This window comes from Trachemys scripta, chromosome 2 (genome assembly GCF_013100865.1).
Source record: "Trachemys scripta elegans isolate TJP31775 chromosome 2, CAS_Tse_1.0, whole genome shotgun sequence".
NCBI lineage: Eukaryota > Metazoa > Chordata > Testudines > Emydidae > Trachemys > Trachemys scripta.
In genome coordinates, this window is record NC_048299.1 from 95,020,317 (window position 1) to 95,041,363 (window position 21,047).

At 40.2% G+C, this 21,047-nt stretch overlaps 1 protein-coding gene across 1 annotated transcript in view; it reads left to right on the forward strand.

Annotated features, from left to right (window-relative positions):
* CNTNAP2 (contactin associated protein 2) overlaps positions 1-21,047 on the forward strand; it is a 1,628,923-nt gene that overhangs the window by 504,294 nt on the left and 1,103,582 nt on the right. The window contains exon 2 of the mRNA XM_034761282.1: positions 20,802-20,912. Within this exon, the coding sequence (XP_034617173.1) occupies positions 20,802-20,912 (111 nt within the window). The remainder of the gene's footprint in view (positions 1-20,801; positions 20,913-21,047) is intronic.

The following is a 21,047-nucleotide window of genomic DNA, read 5'->3' on the forward strand; positions in this document are numbered from 1 at the left end:
TTTCAAAAGTGACATTCCCACTGACTTGTGTTTACTAAGTGTTTCATAGGTTCTAAATTGCATAAATTAGTTTTAAAAATCGAACCTAAGCTCCTAAATCACTTAGACACTTTTGCAAATTTTATCCATGGTCCTTCCTCTGAGTGGCTTCCAGTATGCTTTTCATCATACAACCCTTGCATTAAATTTCCAACAATATTTGTGTTGACTGAAAGTAATGATAACCTGCCAATAGTTTGGTGGCCCGTGTGAAATGATTTTGGTGAGCTATGTCTCATTCCTAGTAGACTGGTGTCTGTATCACAAAAACACCATCACAGTTGGCACCAACTGACAATGTGAGGAGGAGGAGTAGTCAAAGACTGAACAGGCGTATGTTAGCTAGCGTATGTCAACTATAGGTAGTTGTTCCAGGTTGGGATTGAGGTCTCTGTGTGGGAAAGTCTGTGATGCTGTTACTTGTGCAGTACTTGTTCTTTGGCTGAGCAGAGGCTATCATTCACATTCCTTTCATTAGCACTTCAACCCATTGAAAAAGAAAAAGAAAAGATTTCCATGTGTTCACCAAAACTTTTAAATCAGTGTCTCCTGTAGCAGCAAGAAAAACCATTAGAGCAGTCCCATTTTACTATCAAGTAATTTTAATCCAAAAATCAAATATGTCTTTAATATAAAAGCTAGGGCCAACATTCTCAAATTTAGGTGCTTAAACTTAGGCTGATAAATACATAGATGTGTGACTGACTAAAAGTGGTCAGGTTTCCTATTGACTTTCATGAAAGTTATGGGTGCTCAGCACCCCAAAAATGAGACTACTTGCATTTTTATTGAGGTGCCTAACTTTAGTCATCCAAGTGGGAAAATGTTGATCTATCTTTTTCCATGTGGATATTTAAATCTGTCAGATATAGGGTTGCCAACCCTCCCAGTTTGGTTGGGAGTCTCCTGGAATTAGGCTTGATCTCCCAGAGGCTACTGAAGCCAATCCAGGAGATATTAGGCCATTAATAGTCCAGGGGGGCTAAGGCAGGTGACCTACCTGCCCTGGCTCCACGGTAATCCCTGAAGTGGCTAGCATATCTGGCAAACCCTAGGTGGAGGCACGGCCAGGGCGTCTCTGCGCGCTGCCCCCTCCCCGAGGGCTGACTCTGCAGCTCCCATTGGCTGGGAACAGGCAGCGCACACAGCCACCTGGCCGCCACTGAGCCTAGGAGCCCCTGCTGGACATGCCATCCGCTTCCAGGAGGCACCTGAGGTAAGCACCACCTGGCTGGAGCCTGGACCCCGCACCTCCTCCTGCATCCCAACTTCCTGCCCTATCCCTGAGCCCCCTCCCACACCCAAACTCCCTCCCAGAGCCTGTACTCTGAACTCCCTCCCACACCCCAACCCCTCTGCCCCAGCCCTGAGTCCCCTCCTACACGCAAGCTCCCTCCTGGAGGCCCCAACCCGCACCCCAACCCCTGCCCCAGCCCAGTGAAAGTGAGTGAGGGTGGGAGAGAGCAAGCGACAGAGGGAGAGGGGCTGGAGTGAGCCGGGGCATGACCTCAGGGAAAGGGCGTGGCAGGGCGTGGCCTTGGAAAGGGGCAGGGTAAGGGTGGGGCAAGGGTGTTTGGGTTTGTGCAGTTAGACAGTTGACAACCCTCGTCAGATACTTCCTTCTTTTTCTAATGAGATACATGGATTTACTCTACAAATTTCTCTTTCCTTTAGTAAGCTGAAAAAAATAAAATCCAAGCAGACAGACCAGCTGCTGGCTTGTGGTGCTAGGTGCTCTGGCATCAGGGGAACAGGAGGTGCCCTCTAAATGCCTTTTCTAGTTGCTAGTCAGACATTCTTATCTGCCCTGTTTGCAAGATTGTCACGAAGAAAAATGTTCTACTGTACTCAGGATATGTAAATTTATACACAGCAAGGTCTGGTCTCACCACAAACGTATGCAGCTTCCCTTAATACTATACTTGTGTCTGGAGAAATGACTAGAGCTCAGCAATGTGATATTACAGAAATTAATGATCAAATATTTAAAATACCTAGGGTTCCATTTTCAGACTGTGGTGAATATGATTATTTCCATACACACACACGTTGTGCAAGGTGGATGAACTGCTGGTTCTTTGAGACGCTGAGAGCCTCAAGTGCCAGTGACTTTAACAAGTTGTGAGAGCAGTCAGCACCTTCCAGATTCAAGCTCCTTGTTGTGCATGCAAATGCTCATTTGTGTGCTCTTATTTTCCATGTATAAGGGGAATACCTACACTTTTGTAGATTTTGGCATAAGAAATTTAGGGCCTTAGTGTCTCAAAATTTCTGATCATTTTCGTTAACTAGTATGAACTTTTGTGACACATAAAAAGCGCTTATAATCTTGACACCCCAAGTATTTTATAACTGCCCATCTATGTCCAACAGTCCCTTGGTCAGAGCACAATTTAACTGAGTGAAGTATGATCCATACTGAGGGCTAGTTTCTGCTTGGTCATTGAAGAGAGGGAAATGTACTCTACACCCTGCACATGCATGCACACAAGAGGACGAGTGGCATTCACAGTCCTTCAGCTTCCCTGATTGTAGGCAGTGCTCCTTCCTAGCACCTTGAGGGTTGAGAATGGGCAGGGCGGAAATGAAAGGGAGGATCACTGCCTCCCACACAGAACCAGTCCCTTCAAGGCACACTTTGACCCTAGATTGGGGAGCGTTTTAATGCAAGCTTGGCTATTAGGACAGAAACGAATTCAGATAAAATCTGAACTTTTTTGAAATCTCCTCCCCTCTCTAAGTGCCCCCTCCAGTCAAGGAAAAAAGTGAACCTTCTGAGGCTAGAAAATGTGAGCTATATTTGTTTCTTGTTACTGACATTTTTGATTCTGTACTTAGTGTCTGGTATTTTTATGATGTTTCTGGCCCAATCGGTACAAATAAATCCCAGGGCCTAGCCTCGTGAGATTTCTAGCTCAGTTTTGCAGACCCAAGAAGTCTGTATCATTTAGATAAGCTTTCAAATATCTGAATGTGATTCTGAACCAAACTTCTGATCCATTAAAGGGGTTTATTGCTTCATTTTTCACTTTTATACGTGTATCTATCTGGACACTATACAAAATAATAACATAACATGAAGGATATTTACCTCACCATAAAACACCTTTCCTGGATCAAAAATAAATAACTCAACCATCTCCAATCCAGGGAAGGGATGTAGCCTTCCCATGTCCCCGTAAAGGTAAATACCAGAACCTGGTTCTAGAGGATCAAAAAGAGGGAACTAATTTCTCAGCTAAAGGCTTTTCTCCTGTCTCCAGGAACTCATAGCAAGAGATTCTTATGCAATGTATGCAATGTATTCCCTGTGGTAGATGCCAGGGGTGGGGAGAAGGCTTAATGCATTTCTTGTCAGTCTTCTGCTATAAAACATCTGTGCTGGCACACTTTATTGATATTTCCTTGAAATCAATGTGTCTTTAGGACATAAAGTGTCTGGTGCAATTGACACCACTTCTTGCAAGAAGTTAACACAGTGGAGAGAGAATTCTTTTACAAAAGAGTGTGAAGGAATACACTGCACTATTTCTCTCTTGATTCAGATGTGGGGATAGGGAAGATGTGTGGTCCAAATGATGCTCTTAGGCTTTTGCAGATTTATAGTTAAAAATAAAGTTTAAAGTAAAAGATGAACGGAAAAGAAGTAAATGTATTTTGTCTTTTCCTCCAAAGAAAAAGCTATCAGTATAGTACGGTATGATTTATCAGTTATGCACCTATTGGTTTTTGGTTTTATCCTGTCTTCTGACAGTGGCTGGTGCCAGATGCTTCAGAGGGAGTGAACAGAAAAGACAACTATGAAATGATCCAGTCCCAGCTTCTAGCAGTCAGAGGTTTAGGTACACCCAGAGCATGGGGTTGCATCCCTTATCATATTGGCTAATAGCTGTTGCTGGACCTATCCTCCAGGAACTTAGCTGATTATTTTTAACCCAGTTTTGGCCTTCACAACATCCCCCTGGCAATGAGTTCCACGGGTTGACTGTGCATTGTATAAAGAGACACTTCTTATGTATGTTTTAAACCTGCTGCCTATTCATTTCATTGAGTAACCACTGGTTCTTGAGATATGTGACGGGTAAATAACACTTTTTCTTCACACCATTCATAATTATATAGGCCTCTATCATATCCCCCTTCAGTCATCTCTTTTCTAAGATGAACAGTCCCAGTCATGTTAATCTCTCTTCATATGAAAGCTGTTCCATACCCCTTAATCATTTTTCTTGCCCTTCTCTGTTTTCCAATTCTAAACTATCTTTTTTGAGATGGGGCGACCAGAACTGCACACAGGATTCAAGGGGTGGGCGTACCATAGATTTCTATAGTGGCATTCTCATATTTTCTGCCTCATTATCTATCTTTTTCCTAATGGTACCTAACATTATTAGTTTTTTGACTGCCGCTGTACATTGAGCAGATGTTTTCAGAGAACTATTCACAATGACTCCAAGATCTCTTTCTTCAGTAGTAACAGCTAATTTAGACCCCAGCATTTTGTGTATATAGTTGGCATTATGTTTTCCAAAGTGCATTACTTTACATTTATCAACACTGAATTTCATCTGCCATTTTCTTGCTCAGTCACCCAGTTTTGTGAGATCCCTTTGTAATTGTGCATATGTGTGTGTAAGATAACTAGAAACGAGGCTTAGTTTCTGTTCTTTTGTACAGTTTCTACACCTGTAATGAAATCTATTACATTCTGTGTACTCTGTTAATCAATGTTTTATTACTTAACCATTTATGGATTATGCTTTACATCCTTCAGCATATTAAATAATTTAACCGTCAGAGAAAAGCATAGTTTTCTCCTCAAAGATGACAGAGGAAGAAGAGTTTTGTGGCTAAAGTACAGTGTTAGGAATCAGGAGATCAAATACCTGTCAGTTTTTAAGACCCGTAAAGTCTGATTCTGAACTCACTTAGAAGAAGCTAAATCGGGAGTTTCTCCACTGAAGTCAATGGGTTTATGTTGGTATAAAATTTGTATCAGAAAGAAGGGAATCAGGCTAGTTGTATTTTCAGATTGCTGTGAAACTGTGTGATTTGGAGGCTTTAATTCATCCAATAGGCTTGTATCTCAGACTCCTGTCCAACACCTGCCAAATTGACTGCCATGGTCAACATGGCTCTTTGGGGAATCTTGCAATTGTCTGTTATGCAGCCATACAGCTGGTTCATAGCAAAATGACATTACTACACAACACCAGCCAAATAACTGTCTAGTGTATTTATTTTAGTTAAATGAAACTTGAAAAGATAACGTGGCATTGTGAAGACTTTATTTAAGGGGTGATGCAATTGTTTCATGCCTGGCTTATGCTACTGTTACCTTCATGTTGATTCTGAACTACCATGCATTTTTGTATATGCAGGGCCGGCTCCAGGCACCAACTCAGCAAGCAGGTGCTTGGGGCGGCCAAGGGGAAGGGGCGGCACGTTGGGCTCTTTGGCGGCAATTTAGCGGCGAGTCCCTCGGTCCCTCTCGGAGGGAAGAACCTGCTGCCGAATTGCCACCGAAGAAGAAAGCGGTGCGGTGGAGCTGCCACTGATCACGATTGCAGCTTTTTTTTTTTTGCTTTTTTTCCCCCGCCGCCTGGGGTGGCAAAACCCTGGAGCCAGCCCTGTGTATATGTTCCCTCCCCTTCTCTAACCCAGAGTCCCCCTCAGAGTGGCTCTTCTGTCCTCTTAACCTTCTAATATGTCCTGACTCCTACCCTTAGAATATTCAGCTCCAATAGGCTATGAGAGAGAACACATGCACACCCGACCTAAAAATGAAAGTCTCCTGATATGGTTCTTCCAGGTGCACTGCTTGCATTTCTAGTACAAAGATGTGTTGATAAAAAGGTACAGTAGCATGGTTGTGGAAAAAAATCCTTTTTACTTTGTTTTCCTCCTTCCCTCTTTCTTTACAAGCTTAAAAAGTTGCAAAACATTAAAAAGTGAAAGACATTGGAAGACCCATTTTTTCACCTTTTAATTTTTTTTTCCAATGGAAAAGTGTGAAAAATGAAAGGAAAAAAAGTGTGATACAGTGTTAATTTTTCTCCTTTTTTTTTTCCAATGGAAAATGATTAAATGTTTTTAAACTTTAAAAAATGAGATATTTTTGCATCGTTTTAAGAAAAAGTGTTTTTTATCCTAACAGAATAAAACATGAAAACATTTACATGAAATTAAAACTCCTTCTGATTTTTGATAGAAACCTCCCCATTGTCTTCACTAGCTCTAAAAATAAATAATTTGTTTGACAATAAAGTAAAATAATTCATTTACAGTTTTTAAAATTATAAGATTCTTTGTCAGTTAATGGGAATAAGGTATTTCAACACAAAATGTCCGTCTCCAGTTAAGTTCTGGACAATAATAATTATTTACTGTAAACCTTTGGTAATTTTCAATAGTTAAAAGCTCTACTTTATAAAAATATTGTGGAGCGTATTTGGTCAGATACGGTGCAGTCAGAAATGTCATATGGCTTGTAGCTGTATCCATTTAAAATAACACTTTTGCACTTTTATAGTACTCTTATGCCATCATTTGCATTTGTTTCACCAGAGCAGATCAATGTTGTTCCTAATACTTCAAAACACTTTGTGGGATAAGTAGCATTCTAGCCATTTGACTGATCAGCAATCTGGATCGTGGATTGGTTAAGAGAATTTTTAGCAGTGGCTGGAAAATATTCTGTGTGGTGAAAATGTTGAGGTTTTGACATTTGTTTTCATTCTACATGGGAGTGAAACTGAGACCTTTTGAGAAGGGGAAGCTGGGGGGAGAAAGACCCACACACATACCGGTGTGGGTTGTGAGAGACTTGGGTTCAAGTCCCTGTCAGTGAGTCAGTTGCTATTCCACTTTGTGTAAATAATTAAATATTAATTGGAAAAGGGAGAGACTGACTCTATTGCCCTATGGTTAGAACATTCACCTGGGACATGGGAGACCAAGGTTAAGCTCCCTGCTCCAAATCAGGCAGTGCAGGGACTTGTACCTGGGTCTCCTACAGCCCAGATGAGGACCCAGGAGCCAGAAATGAGAATTAGGCACCAACATGTTTTTGAAAATCCTACTAGATGCCTGACTGCATCTTTAGGCACCTAAATACCTTTTAAAATCGGGGCCTAAATGACTTGCCCAAAGTGACAACACAAATAGTCTTGAAACCAGAACTAAAAGCACTAAGGGCCTGATTAATAGTTTCCTACTTTGAACAAAAGCAACCCCTTAATACCACTACCTTAATCTTGCTGGTTTCATTACAGACAGAGATCTAGAGAACCTACCCTGTTTTTTTTCTTGTTGTTTGTAGAAAAAAACCTCAGCACACGTAACTTTGAGCACTAAAGATTGTGCAGAGACCACTAAATTAATTTAGTTTGTCACCTCACCTTGCAGGAGGAAAAAGAGCAGGTACAGTTCCCCCCTTCCTAGTTACAGCAGCCACTGCCACCCTTTTGAGCAGCTGTGTTTTATCTCTATTGACAGTATGCAAGTTGGGTGAAATAAGAAGCATTCCAGGGGATCAATATGAGACGCTCTAATCTTCAGATTACAGCTGAGTTCCAGAGATATTCACAGAAAATATTCAGTTACGGTTGGGCTCATATTCTCATGTAGCTGAATGTGAACTTGCCTCACTAGCAAGACTGTCATATGAGATATCAATCATATGACAGAGGTCTGTAGTCTCCCCCTGCCCGCTGCAAAATAAGGAAAGGGCATTGTAATTCACATGAGCACAGTTAGAAACAGCAGATAAAAGCAAATAGATGCTGGCAGAAACAGCAGATAATAGTAAACAAAGGCTGGATATGACTTACTTTGATTCTGTGATACTCAAACTGTGAAGGTAGCTGGTAAATTATCTGAACTGTATGCACAGGAGCTATTAACAAGGTCCTGGCATAGTGAAGAAGAGTGAAAGCTCCTAGAATGAATCCTAGAAGAATCCTAGAATGATTGTTCTGTGAAGCATATGTGAGTCTTGAAACACATATCATCCCTCAAATACAGGGGATGGTTTTTAGTGGACAAGGACTGCTGTTGACTACCACCCATAATGTTGCCAACAAAAAGGGGAGAGAAACAAGTTGAGGCTATGCTTCTTTGTTTCTTCCCTACCAACCAATGTAACTGGCCAGCTGACCACGAAGGGTCATTGACTTGTGATGCAACACATCCCAAAAACTAATGACTAGCACAGTGGTCCCCAATCTTTTTCGTCTGGCGGGAGCCAGACGACGAGCCACGGAGGACCGTGGCGGCAGACGAGCATCCGCCAAAATGCCACCGACAAGTGGCAACGTCAATATGCGTCGCCGCCGAAATGCTGCCGAGAAGCACTGTCATCTAGAGGCGTCAACGCCAAAATGCTGCTGATTTTTGGCGGCATTTTGGCAGATGCTCGTCTGCCGGCCAGTACACGGGTGTACTTAGACGCCCCGGCGGGCGCCATGGCACCCGTGGGTACCGCGTTGGGGACCCCTGGACTAGCAGAACTGGCTGGCTAACCATGAAGGTGGTGATGGTGGCTTGTGATTCAGCATATTTAAAATAAATAAATAAATAAATAAATAACCTACAGTGTTGGCCCGTCATAACCCTTTCTCAAGGGGTACTTGATAGATCAGGCATTGAACAAAAGTTAACAAAACCATCCAAAATCTATCAAAAACTGATTGCCAGCCTCATTTGCAAATATTTCTCTTTCCCTTCCTCTGAATTTTTTTATTCATTGTAATCTCCTTACTTACTTGATGCTATAGTTAATGCTATAGTGCCTACTAGGTTGGCAGGGTAGCTTAATGGCATGTGGAATCAGGTGTACCTAGCTTGGCCTTTGTCAACCATTGTCATCTATAGTCATTATTTGCATCAACAGCTTCTTTTAGAACACTATGGAAAAGGCTACATGTTTCTGTTCCACAATGATGAAGCGTTTGGCTAGAGCTTTATTGTCCTCAGCCTGGGGCTGTGGCAGTTGTCCAAGACTGTCTTCCCTTTTATAGCCAATGTTAACTTGAGCTGTCCTCCTCAATAACATTGTCCAGAAGTTCTTTGTTAAATTGGCTGCCATTGACCACAAGCTACTTTGTGGTGTCCCATCCTTAGATTAGCATCACTTAAAATATACAGCCGAAACAGCTCATAAAACATTCCAGCAAATTATGCTTATTTATTCTTTCTCTTTGAGGTGGGTGCACTCTGGTGAATAAAACATGCATTCACTTTAAATTATAAAATCTTCTTATGCACCATGGCAAGGATGGATGTCTGAACAAACCGATGTGTCTGAATCCAAAAAGAGTCCTATTAATATTCATATTGGTTCTGAGAAGATAAGCCAACTCCCATGTATCTTTATCCTAATTCCAGAGTGACCTTGGCAATCTCATGACTTCTTGTTTCTGGCAACTGCTTGATGGCCTAGTCTTTCCGAGCCTGCTGCAGACATGCCTCTCGGAATGTTCAAAGGGAACAAAATGGTCCTTAGTTAAACTGAGACAAGGTGGGTGAGGTAATATCTTTTAGTGGACTAACTTCTGTTATAGAAATAAGGTTTCAAGCTTACACAGAGCTTTTCTTCAGGTGAACTTCAGTTTAACTAACATTTATCACCTGGTACAACATTAACCCATGCTGATATGCCTTTCTTCCCACCCTCCACCCCACATTTGCATTATGATTCAGATTTTAAAACAGGCTATTTTCTGTTTTAATAATGTTTTTTAAAGTTGCTTTATAGTTTTCTTGTATTCTGCTGTTCTCTGTGTAATTAGTAAGTAATATTTAAAATTTCTGCTTATATGGTACAATGCTGGTGCTTATGCCCCGCTGACCTGTTCTTTACACAGGGAAAATCAGAAGATTAAAAGCCCTTTTTTGGGGGTCAGAAAGTCATGACTTTCTATATTTCTTGGCTGAGATGTTGTATTTTAACACTTCACTTCAAATAGACTCATCTGTTTCACCTTCTGTTACAAATGGCTTGCAGCAATTTTAAACCCAGTAAACATTCAGTTGCAAGTACTGCAGTAACTTACCCTTCCCACATCTGAACTAGACAGCCTCTCCAGTTTACATATCACTCCTGATCTTCCCTAAACAACAGAGTACACATTTTATTATCCAAATCCAGGGTTGACAGTAATAGTTTTTTACTTAAAACAGGTGACCAGCAGCAACATTATGATAGCATCAGTGATGTGCTGGCTATGATTCAGAAGGGGCTCTATCACAGTGTGAGCTGATCCTTTAAGAGGAGCTGAGCTCAGCTGCACCCGTGCTAGGTATAACTCACTTCCCAGCTAATGGGAAGGAGTTTAGCAGACATGATATTCAAGGAAAGCCAGAGACTTAACAGAAGAGGGAGGAAGAATGGCTGGGGGAGATATTCCACAGTAGTTCCTCAGGGGAGCCGAGACTTGGAAATGAGCTCTTTTTCTAAGAACTGGGAAAAGGCAAACAGAATGACCCAGAGGCACCAATCAAACAAACTTCGTTGGAAGTGCGTTTACCTTGTTCCCAAAAATGATATAGTGGGTAACATGGTATATAACTTGTATAATTTATAGGGAGGGATTAGTATGATAACCTTATACAAGGCCTATCTGAATATTTTTTAAAACATGTACACTTTGGTGTAATCTGGACCATTCAAAAGGGAAACCATTTGCTCTTCAGAAGTACTTTTAAGAGCCCCAGGGATAAGTATTCATTAACAGCTGCACCTTACCAATTACTAGAAATTTTTTTTCTCTATTGGCTGGAAATCAACCCAATCTTCCCTTCAGAATTTTGACAAGGACTCCTGGGAGCACCCCAGATGCCCTTCCAGTACATCCCTGAAAAGCACCAAGGAAACGCCTACTGCTCCTGCTTCTTAAAAAGTCCAGACAGACATAGCCTTATGCCATTTCTAGCCCACTAATGCCAGCACTATTTGAACATAAAGAAAATAAGCGTGGCCTAGAGAAAGTCCCTTTATAGCTACTCAAAAATGGGAAAAGTTAACATTGTTAGAGAAGTCATATTCTACAATTAGGACACTAAGCACTTGAGCACCCTGCTGCAAACAAACAAAAACCAGAATTCTCTCCTCTCCATGTTTCTCGTATCACCAAAAGTTAGTGATGTTAATAGTACAGTTCACATGCATAAATGTTTACAGAATTACGTTCTTAGTTTTCAGATGCATCTTTTTATATGGCAATACACATTATGAATAATACATAGTAATCCTTACTTTTCTATTTAGTAATAATCAGCTTTTCTTTTATCTGCATATTTTCTTGCAAAATCCAAACTCTCTCTCTATCAGTGTGCACTATTCAACCTGCGTGTTACTTTTTAATATACTGACTCTAGTTACTCAGTCTGCTCTAGCTTCTGCTGGTGCACAATATGGTGGAGGTCACTGACTTGCAGAAAATCAGCCCAGAGAGGGCTTGTAGTGGTAATTAATACCATCAACTTGAGGAGACTGCTGGAAGAAGAGATGTGGCTAAGGGACATGAAGATTTAATAAAACCCTTAGACAGTCTCTGCCATCCATGTATCTGTGGAGCCACAAGTGAAGATTAATGCATGTGGCCTTAGCGGTGATTGTCGGCCACGAGGATGCCAGGAAAAGGGTGTGTGCATCTGTTGTAATAGTCAGCCAATGAAACAGTACCTCTATCGGGAGGTCTCTCATAGATGGTCCTAGTCCCTGCCTCAGAGCTTGGGTGAGGTGGCTGGGGCATAGAGCATTTGATAATAGAAAGCAAAGCAGATGAGGGCCTTTTCCTGTTCTGCCCTCCACCATAAATCTCACCCGTTCGTCCCCTACCTTTGTGGGTTTGGTGGAGGGTATTAATGAATTTCTGGTTTGGTTTAGTTTCCTAGGTGATTTCCAGTGAAGTGGACAGTATACAAGGCTATTGCAAGAAGGGATGATTTGCACCTTCCTGTACCAGTAAGAGTGAATCTAGCCCTACAATTTTAACAGCGTTTTGTGAGTCTCATTCCGGATGCCTTTATTATATGAACCACCAAGTTTATTAGGTATAAAAGTTTGAGATGACAGGAGAAAATGCATAGAGAAAGTGCTGACTTTGCTTCAGATGTTTCTTTGGCATTTTCTGAATGATTGATGCTGTAATGTGACTCATTTGGGCTGTTTTTTTAAAGCATATATTATCTCTTGCTCATTGCTTCAGTTTGCCAGGCTTTAAAAAGTGCACTGAAACAATGAATCATGTCAAAAATTGGAGACATCTAAAAATAAAAAAAAAATGCATTAAATTAAAAATATCAAGGGAGGGGTAGTGAGTCATTTAGGGGGGAGGGGTAGTGAGTCATTTGGGGGGAGGGGTAGCTCAGTGGTTTGAGCATTGGCCTGCTAAACCCAGGGTTGTGAGTTCAATCCTTGAGGGGGCCACTTGGGGATCTGGGGCAAAATCAGTACTTGGTCCTGCTAGTGAAGGCAGGGGGCTGGACTCAATGACCTTCAAGGTCCCTTCCAGTTCTAGGAGATGGGATATCTCCATTAATTTTCATTTATTTTTTTACATTGGAAATTTACTTCTGCAGACTTCCATTCAGTTATCAGCATGTGTCACAAGAATCTGGTCAATCCAAAAGAGCTATCTGAACCTTTCTAAAATTAGTTCAAAGTGTCTGGCAGGTCTTTATGTATGGTTTGCATGGATTCTCACAATCCCTGAAGTTCAAAAAAGTTTGGGTTCAAATGAACCACATTGGAATCTAATTGTTAATGTACAGGCAAAAAATCGCATTGAGCACATTCATGGACATTTTCAAGTGGAAGTGTGAGCAGTGGCCATATTGGAAAAATTCTGTGTATTTTTTTGCCCCGTCATCTCAGTTATTTCACAGTCCTAGAATTTGCCACAGAAAGAACCCCTATTACATTTATTTGTAGTCAATGCAGAATTTCCATTTTGCAGCACCAGAGTGCTGAAGAATGCAGGCCTCTTGCATAATTTAGAGCAGTCCTAGCTTTGTAATCTTTCTCATCCTTTGAGTTCAAAGTTAAAATCCACAAAAGAACAGCAACTTCAAAATGTTTCCAGATACGCAGGAATAACAATAAAATCCATGTCCATCTCTGATCAATGTTCCTAGCCTTACCAAATGAATGCAGAATGTGTCAGGTTCAAGTCCAGTGTAGATGTGGTCACGCCAAAGCACTTGAAGACTGGTGGTTTTGGTATCTTTAGTTAAACAAAATTACAGGTTCAATCAGTGTTTCAGGTGGAACTCCAAACCCAATGAAATTTCAGAGGTCTTGAATAAAATCCTAGCCCCATTGAAGTCGTTTTATCAATGACTTCAGTGGTGACAGGATTTTCGCTCCTCAAGTGGTGCACAGGATTTGTGTTTGTTCTCTGCATGGGGGTGAATTTCACCCATGGTAAAGAGCAGAACATAAGCATAAAATTTTCCGCCCATATAAAGGAGCCCTTTTGGAAAAAAAACACTCTCTCTTTCCTCAGAACTGGAATGTAAGTGCAATTGAAGTTGCATTATACCTATTATGGTGGCAGAAGCTCTTGTTGCCAAGGCTATTAGGACAAAATGGAGTAGAGAAGAAGACTGCTCTTGCTTCATAATGTTAACATTTAAACAGTCCCAAGTTGTCTTTGGCATTAACACATCTCTGATATAAATGGTGTGGGGTAGAGTTTATTCCTTTGTTGCTGCTATTTCTGGCTGGAGGCAGTGTTCTGTAATTGATTAACAGGGCACAGTACATTGACTTATATGGGGAAGACTACTGTATATCTGTATCAGAAAGGATTATGATTCTGTTTTTAGTAAGTGAAAGATTGGATTCTGCAGAAAACAGTGAAAACTGTAAACTACGGTTCCTCGATTTGTCCCCGCTATGGCATCACACCGTTTCTGGCTATGAAGTTAGGCTAAATGATCCTCTATCTATCTATCTATAGTAGAAATCTCATACAGGTTTAGAAATGTTAGCTTGCCCTACATAAGCAATCTTTTAATTTTAATTCTTTTGGGCTATTTACTATCATAAGTTATTAAAGCAATTTTAATAGCATTTTAGCAGTTTATTCATTTAAAATAGAACCCTTCCTTTTAACTCACAAATTCACTTAGGGGAGCTTTTTAACATAAAGAGAGATTTTTAAATGAGAGCGATTTTTTTTGTCAACATGAAAGTGAGATCTTTTGCGGTTTCTTTTTCTGCTTATTAGATGCTCCCCCAAGATAAGTATTAAAAATTGATATAGTTGAAAAGTGCATGTTGGCGAGCACACAACACCACCAGAGGAAATCTACATCATTTACTCGACTTGTTCCCAATCCTGGCCATTTCAAGCCAGTGCAAAAGCCAAGCTGTAGCCTCAAAGTATATGAAGTGCATATGCATCACATGCGGCATGTTGGTGAAAGGCTAGTGATTAAAATAGCCATTACATTCACAAGATGGATATCTAAATTATTGACCTATAGGCAGGGACATGCAAAGGGAGTTAAACAGTTCCTCTGGAAGAGGCCTTACGCCAGTGGTTCTCAAACTTTTGTACTGGTGACCCCTTCCACATGTCAAGCACCTGAGTGCGACCTCCCTTATAAATTAAAAACACGTTTTATATATTTAACACCATTATAAATACTGAAAGCAAAGCAGGGTTTGGGGTGGAGGCTGAAAGATCACAAACCCCCCCCACTCCCCGGAATAACCTCGCGACCCACTGAGGGGTCCCAACCCCCAGTTTGAGAATCCCTGGCCTAGGCCCATAAAGGGCCCTGGATTATTTTTTTGCTTGTTTGTTTTTGCAGGGAGAAGAGGTTTATTTCTCACTTTTTCTTCTGCATAGGACCCTAACAATATCCATGTAGTGCCCCAAGTGTGGCCCAAGTCGGGGCCCTGTTTCATGTTTTATAGATTTTGTTGCTATCCAAGCCAAAACAGGACTGGATATTCTGGATGCTATTTTAGAGAAGCTGAAAAAAGAGTGTTTAGATAGGCTGATTTGCAAGGGACACATCTGTGACAATGGAGCTGATATGGCTGCAGTATACAAAGGTGTTCAAAATGGAATTCAGCAGGCAAATCAGTACACATCTTTCCTCCCATGTGTTGCACTCACCAAGTCATTAGGATGTGTTGAAAAAGGACATTAGTATTACAGTAAAACATAATATCACAATGAGATGGTCAGCAAGGGTAGAGGCAATCCATCCACTATGAAATCAGGTTCAGGGGCGTTCTTCATGTTTCGCTGAGATCAAAGTTTCACACAATCTTATGCCAGAATTTAAACTGAGATCTGATAGATTGCTAGAGAACATTTCAGTGTTTTTGTTTCTGTGGTTTTGGCCAAGATGTTTTATACTGTTTTATCAAAAATTAACTTTGTGAGCAAAAAATTGCTGTGTCCAGATATTGACGTTCAAATGACTTGTGGTTTACTTGGTGGCCTTTGAGATTCTTTACCAGAATTATGGTCTTCTAGGTTCATTGGATGTAAGGAAGCTGCTGCTTCACAGGCTGAAACATTAGGAATAGCCACAAAGTTCAAAGAGAAAAGATTTTGATGGAGAAAGCAAAGCCATATGAAAGGTCAACAGATCCCAAAAAGTTCTTGAATGGGAGATTTTCATCCCCCCTCTTAGCCACAATGTAATACAAATGGGCAATAGGATGCATCATTAGGATGAAGTTGGAGAAAAGTTTGGGTTTTTTTGGTGGGTGAGAAACTGAAAAGTCTCAGCAGCAAAGACCTTAGGTACATTTATGCAGTAAGGAGCAACCTGCGGCAGTGAGTCTCAGAGCCCAGGTCTACCCACTTGGGCTTGTGCTACAGTGTTAAAACTAGCTGTGTAAATGTTCGGGATTGGGCTGGAGCTCGGGCTCTGAAACCTAGGAAGGGGGGTGGGCTTCAGAGCCCAAGCCCAAACAGCCACACAGTTATTTTTAGCACCATATCAGAAGCCTGAGTTTGTATACCCTGGCTCTAATACTTGCTGCCGTGGGCTCCTGCTTCTTGTGTAGACTTATCCAAAGAGGCATGCTTGAAACTTAGTAAGCAGCTACTCTGAGCCTTTTAAGAGCAAAACTGATTTCTTTGCCAGTTTTTTGCTTCATTCAGAAAAGGTCTTTAGATGCGAGTTTTCGTAGCACAGACCCAGCACTGCCTATTTTTTGCTGTCTTTCAGTGTCTGTGTCTGCTAATGAAGGGAGTTTTTCAGAAAGCTAAAATTAACCCAGACCTATCTAAGAAAGTCCAGAGGGCAGGAAAAGTTATGTGATCTGGTTTGTGTTTTGTTTTGTTTTGAGAGAGAGAGAGAACTGGAAAGCAAGGTAGATAGTACTGGGTTCAGCTGATCAATGACAGTGCTTCAGAGAAGGCTCCCTTTGTACAAGTACTTAGTAGTGACTGCAAGTTTCTTTGTTTTTGTTTTTCGCAGTAGAGGGCAGATTTTAGTCTTCAAACCAGGCCTGGAATATGTTGCCATGGCACTGCTTACAGGGGCCCAGTTTTATTTTCAGCTTCCTTATTTCATTCCTTTGCTCTTTTGGGAGAGAATATGTGAGGTGCCCACATGGACAACACATACAAGGGACAGTGATTTCAATACTAGCACCATTTCTAATCATGTTTATATATTTTTCTTTTGATTTATTTAAAGTGCAATAGCAGTAATGGACATTTCCAAATGGGAGGAGAAGCCCTTATACGTTATGATCTTCTCATTGGCTACCAGAATTGGTGAGAGAACAGAGCTTCTGATCAGCACCTGCTCTATGGAGCCATCTCTTTCAGCTGTAGAGTGCTGTCTCTGAACAGCTTGCCTAAAATCCAGTTTTAGGTTTCCCATATAGATAATTGTTGGAAAGAAGGACTTGGTCGAAATGTCCCACTTTACCTTTTTTCATATTTTTCAATGTGCCATCAGGATAAATTCTTCATTCCACAAATATTCTTAAGAATCTACCCATAGCCTCCCATTATGTTCAATGATCTCTATCTAGTTCTGACACTAGAGAGATCTATTGTATTTTGTTAATGTACTTTATAAATAGATTTTCTCATTCCTACTTTTTTTTTTCTATCAAGATGCAGGCATTTTTTTCCTCGGAGGAAATATTGCATAAAAGGGTTTATGGTCCAGAAAATGTGGAAATACAGAGAAAAGGCACATGATGTTAAGAATTTGATGATAAAAAAGATATTAAAAAAACACATTCTTCAATATAACCTTTGTCTAATAGGAGGTCTGAATGTGCAAGGAATGAAGGATCAGACACCATATAGCATCCTCATCATAATAAAGCTTTTCTTCTGAGCTTACATCAGTTGATCATTCATTCCTAGTGTAGATGAGATAAAGTAGGAACTGCAACTTTCTGAGAGGTTTGTAAAATAGGTGTGTTGATTCCTAAGCAATATGGTATTTATCCAGAAGGAGCACTGACAAGTTAAAAACAAATCTAAGTTTCTCTCTCTCTCTCTCTCTCACACACACACACACACACACACACACACACACACACACACACCTTTATTACTAATACCTACACTAAACAAAAAAAAACCCTTTATTTATTTATTTGTCATCCATTGTAACTGATCGGCCAATTTAACTTTTGGTTTGTAATTAGTTTCTAGACGAGTTGGTCAAGTAGTGTAAGATAAGAAACTAAATTGAAAACAGAGCCCCTGATGCATGAAACGTTTTGTGAATTAAAGTCACAAGGTCAACTCACAATGTAATCATAATATTCATTAATAGTGAGTATTCAATATTCAAAGACTTTGGATCTTGTTTATTATTGATTATTAGCCAAAAATTTGTCCTGGAAGTTTATTTTGTAGTTGCACTTTGTCATTAAATATGCTTCTGAAAATGTTTCAACCATCCAACCAGGGAACAGAGATAATGTCCTATGACTTACATGGCTAGCCACATAGCACTAAAATGAACTGTTGAAATAAACAATTTTGCAAACAAGCTATAGGTCAAAAATTATTTATCCAAACTATTTGACAAATACTTACAATTACTAAATACATTAGAAAATGTTCTGTTTATGAATAACTCACTAAGGGAAAAAGTCTAAGTTTTTAATAATATTTATAATGAGCAGTTGAACCAGTGCTCATTCCAGTTCTCATGTGCTATTGTGATGCCACTGTTCAGGATTCAATGAGACCACCATGTAAGCCAGGGATCGCAAACTCAAATCATCACGAGGGCCACGTGAGAACTAGTACATTGGCCGAGGGTCACATCACTGCACCTTTTCATATAAAGATATAAAAGCCCCTCCCTCGCACCCCCAGCCCTGCCCCAACTCCATCCCTTCCATGAGGCCCCGCCTCTTCCCACCTCTTCCCTGCTCCTATTCCAACCCCTTTCCCAAATCCCCACCCCTGCCCCACCTCTTCTCCGCCTCCTCCCCTGAGCACACAGCTCCCCCCTCCCTCCTGGAAAGCTCTAAGCATCTGGAGGTAGGCAGAGGAGCGGGGATGTGGCGCGCTGGGGGAGGAGCGGGGAGGCGGGTGAGGGGAGCTTGGTAGCTGCAGGAAATAACTCCGGGGGGGCAGGGAGCTTGGCGGGCCACAGCAGATAGCTCCATGGGCCGCATGTTTGAGACCCCTGATGTAGGCCAAGATTTAAAAAAAAGTAGGACTTGCAAGTTAGACTTCTACATCCACATTTAAGCATGAATGTGGCTTGATTTTCAAAAGTGCTGAGCCACCAGCAGTTTCTACACAGGCCAATATATTCTTAAAAGCCAGTGTCAGCAAATGAGTGTCCAGCACTTTTTAAATCAGGCCATTTATTACAGAATCTAAATATAGACTTAGCCTAAGTCTATGCACCTATTTATGAAAAAAATGGTTAGCATGTCTAATTTTTGTTTTCTAAATTTTAATTGACTTTTCAACAACAAAAGATATTTTTCAATAAATAGATTTGGGGCCTAAACTGTACTTTTCATGTGAAAAATGTCCATTATGATGATTGTTCAAGAAACTTGAGTTCCCCACACAAATCAACTCCATTAATTAAGGTCTGTATTAGTCCCTGAGGCCCTGTATGCCTGTGTTGGGCATACCTCTGTGTGTTCCTGGAACTTCACTCTGAAACAATGCAGAGATCTGTCTGTCTGCATTCTGTTGTGTAATTAGGGGCTAAAACAACAGCAAAAATCAAAAGTTCTGTTTTGTAAAATGAACAAATAGAATTTAAAACAAATCTCCCTCTCTTTCAATTTGGCTAAACCCAATTATGTCATTAAAGATAGAAATTATGTGCTTTGTAGTCATTAGAACAATTAACAGTTGTCCTTTTATCTAGTGTTTGCCTATATTTCTATGATAGTATGAAATATATTCTTTCCCCCCCTTCTTTCTTAACTAACCATAGCTAATTTGTGAGGGCATCTAAATTACACTGTTAAATGTCAGAATACTAATTAGCTTGAATCAGAATCCCCTTCTGTTTTGTTGTTTTGTTTCATAGTTGTGGAACTCTTTACATTTTTTGCATTATATAGAGATATATGTTTGGTTTATTCAGAAAGAGAAAGGGAGAAACTATTTGTGACTGGAAATATTAGTAGACCAGAATCATTGTAAATGACTTACCTCACTCATGATCTCTACTTGACCCATAGTAAACGTCCTCTCTTGAGGTTACAGTTAATTCATTCTACATGCAAGAACCATTCTTAGCCTCTCCCCGATCATGGTCTTCTAATTGGACAAAAATTAAGTGCTGTGCTTTTGTGGTAGAGATGCTGACCATCTGGGATTGAGCTAACTTTCTGTATGCATGTAAACAGATGTTTTACCTTTTATATCAGAGCCTCTGCTGGGTGTGTGCATTAAAACAATTATCTGAATTGTTTGGAGTAGTTATTTTTAATTTTTCTGTGGTGAGTTTGTACCTAAGATGTAGAGTATTAAAACTCATATATTTCTGTGCGAATGTGAAATATGAGAGAAACTAGAATAAAGGTCTGCATATTAATTGTTCTAAGCAACTGAGATATCTAAAGCCAATCATTTCCACCTTTACTTACATAATTTGATCCAACAATAGGAAAGGATTTTGTTTTAAACTCTCTTCTTTGTTATACAAAGCAGAAATTCTGCTTGTTTTTTTTTCTCCATCTTGGACAATAATACCAAGTTAACCTTCTTTATCTTATGCAAAATAGATGAATAGTGCTTGAAAAGATTATAAAGATTACTTTAAAAAAGACATATTATATCCCTTATCGTTCCATTTTTTTCTCTGCATCTGCAATCTGTAGTTATAAATAGATTACAAATTAATTATTTTCTTTGATAAATTATGAATAAAATTGTCAGTCAGATTACTGTATTAACATTTTGATCAAGTATTGAAAGTGCACATATTGTCCTCTATTAATCTGATAGTTGCTATAATTATGTTTACTGCCAAAAGATATTTCAAATTCAGTAGGGTATTTTTTTAATTTATGCATTCTTAATGAGAGGAAGGACATCCAAGTGGCTAGGACACTATCACTAGTAGATTGCGTGTGCCTCATTTCCTCCTCTGCAACATGGGGATGATAGTACTTCCCTACCAATGGTGATGCTCTCAGATACTCTTGTCATGAGCGCCACACAAGCAACTAGGAAAGATATCCAAGGTATAGATTCTTTTTAGTGTGTCTGACACATTTAAACTGCAATGTGGAAATAAATGTATTTCTTTTCTTTGTATTTCAGAAAAATGTGATGAGCCACTGGTCTCAGCATTATCCCACTCCTCCTTCAGCAGTTCATCATCTATGACTAGTAGCTATTCACCAGGGTATGCAAAGCTAAACAAAAGAGGAGGTAAGAGATCTCTCCTTCACAACATTCATATACTTACAGCAAACACTATGCACTAACCCCTAGACTGGGGTTTTCTTTTCAATTTCAAAGTCATTCTATTAATTTTAGTAGTCCACCTTTAAACAGGTTTCTTCA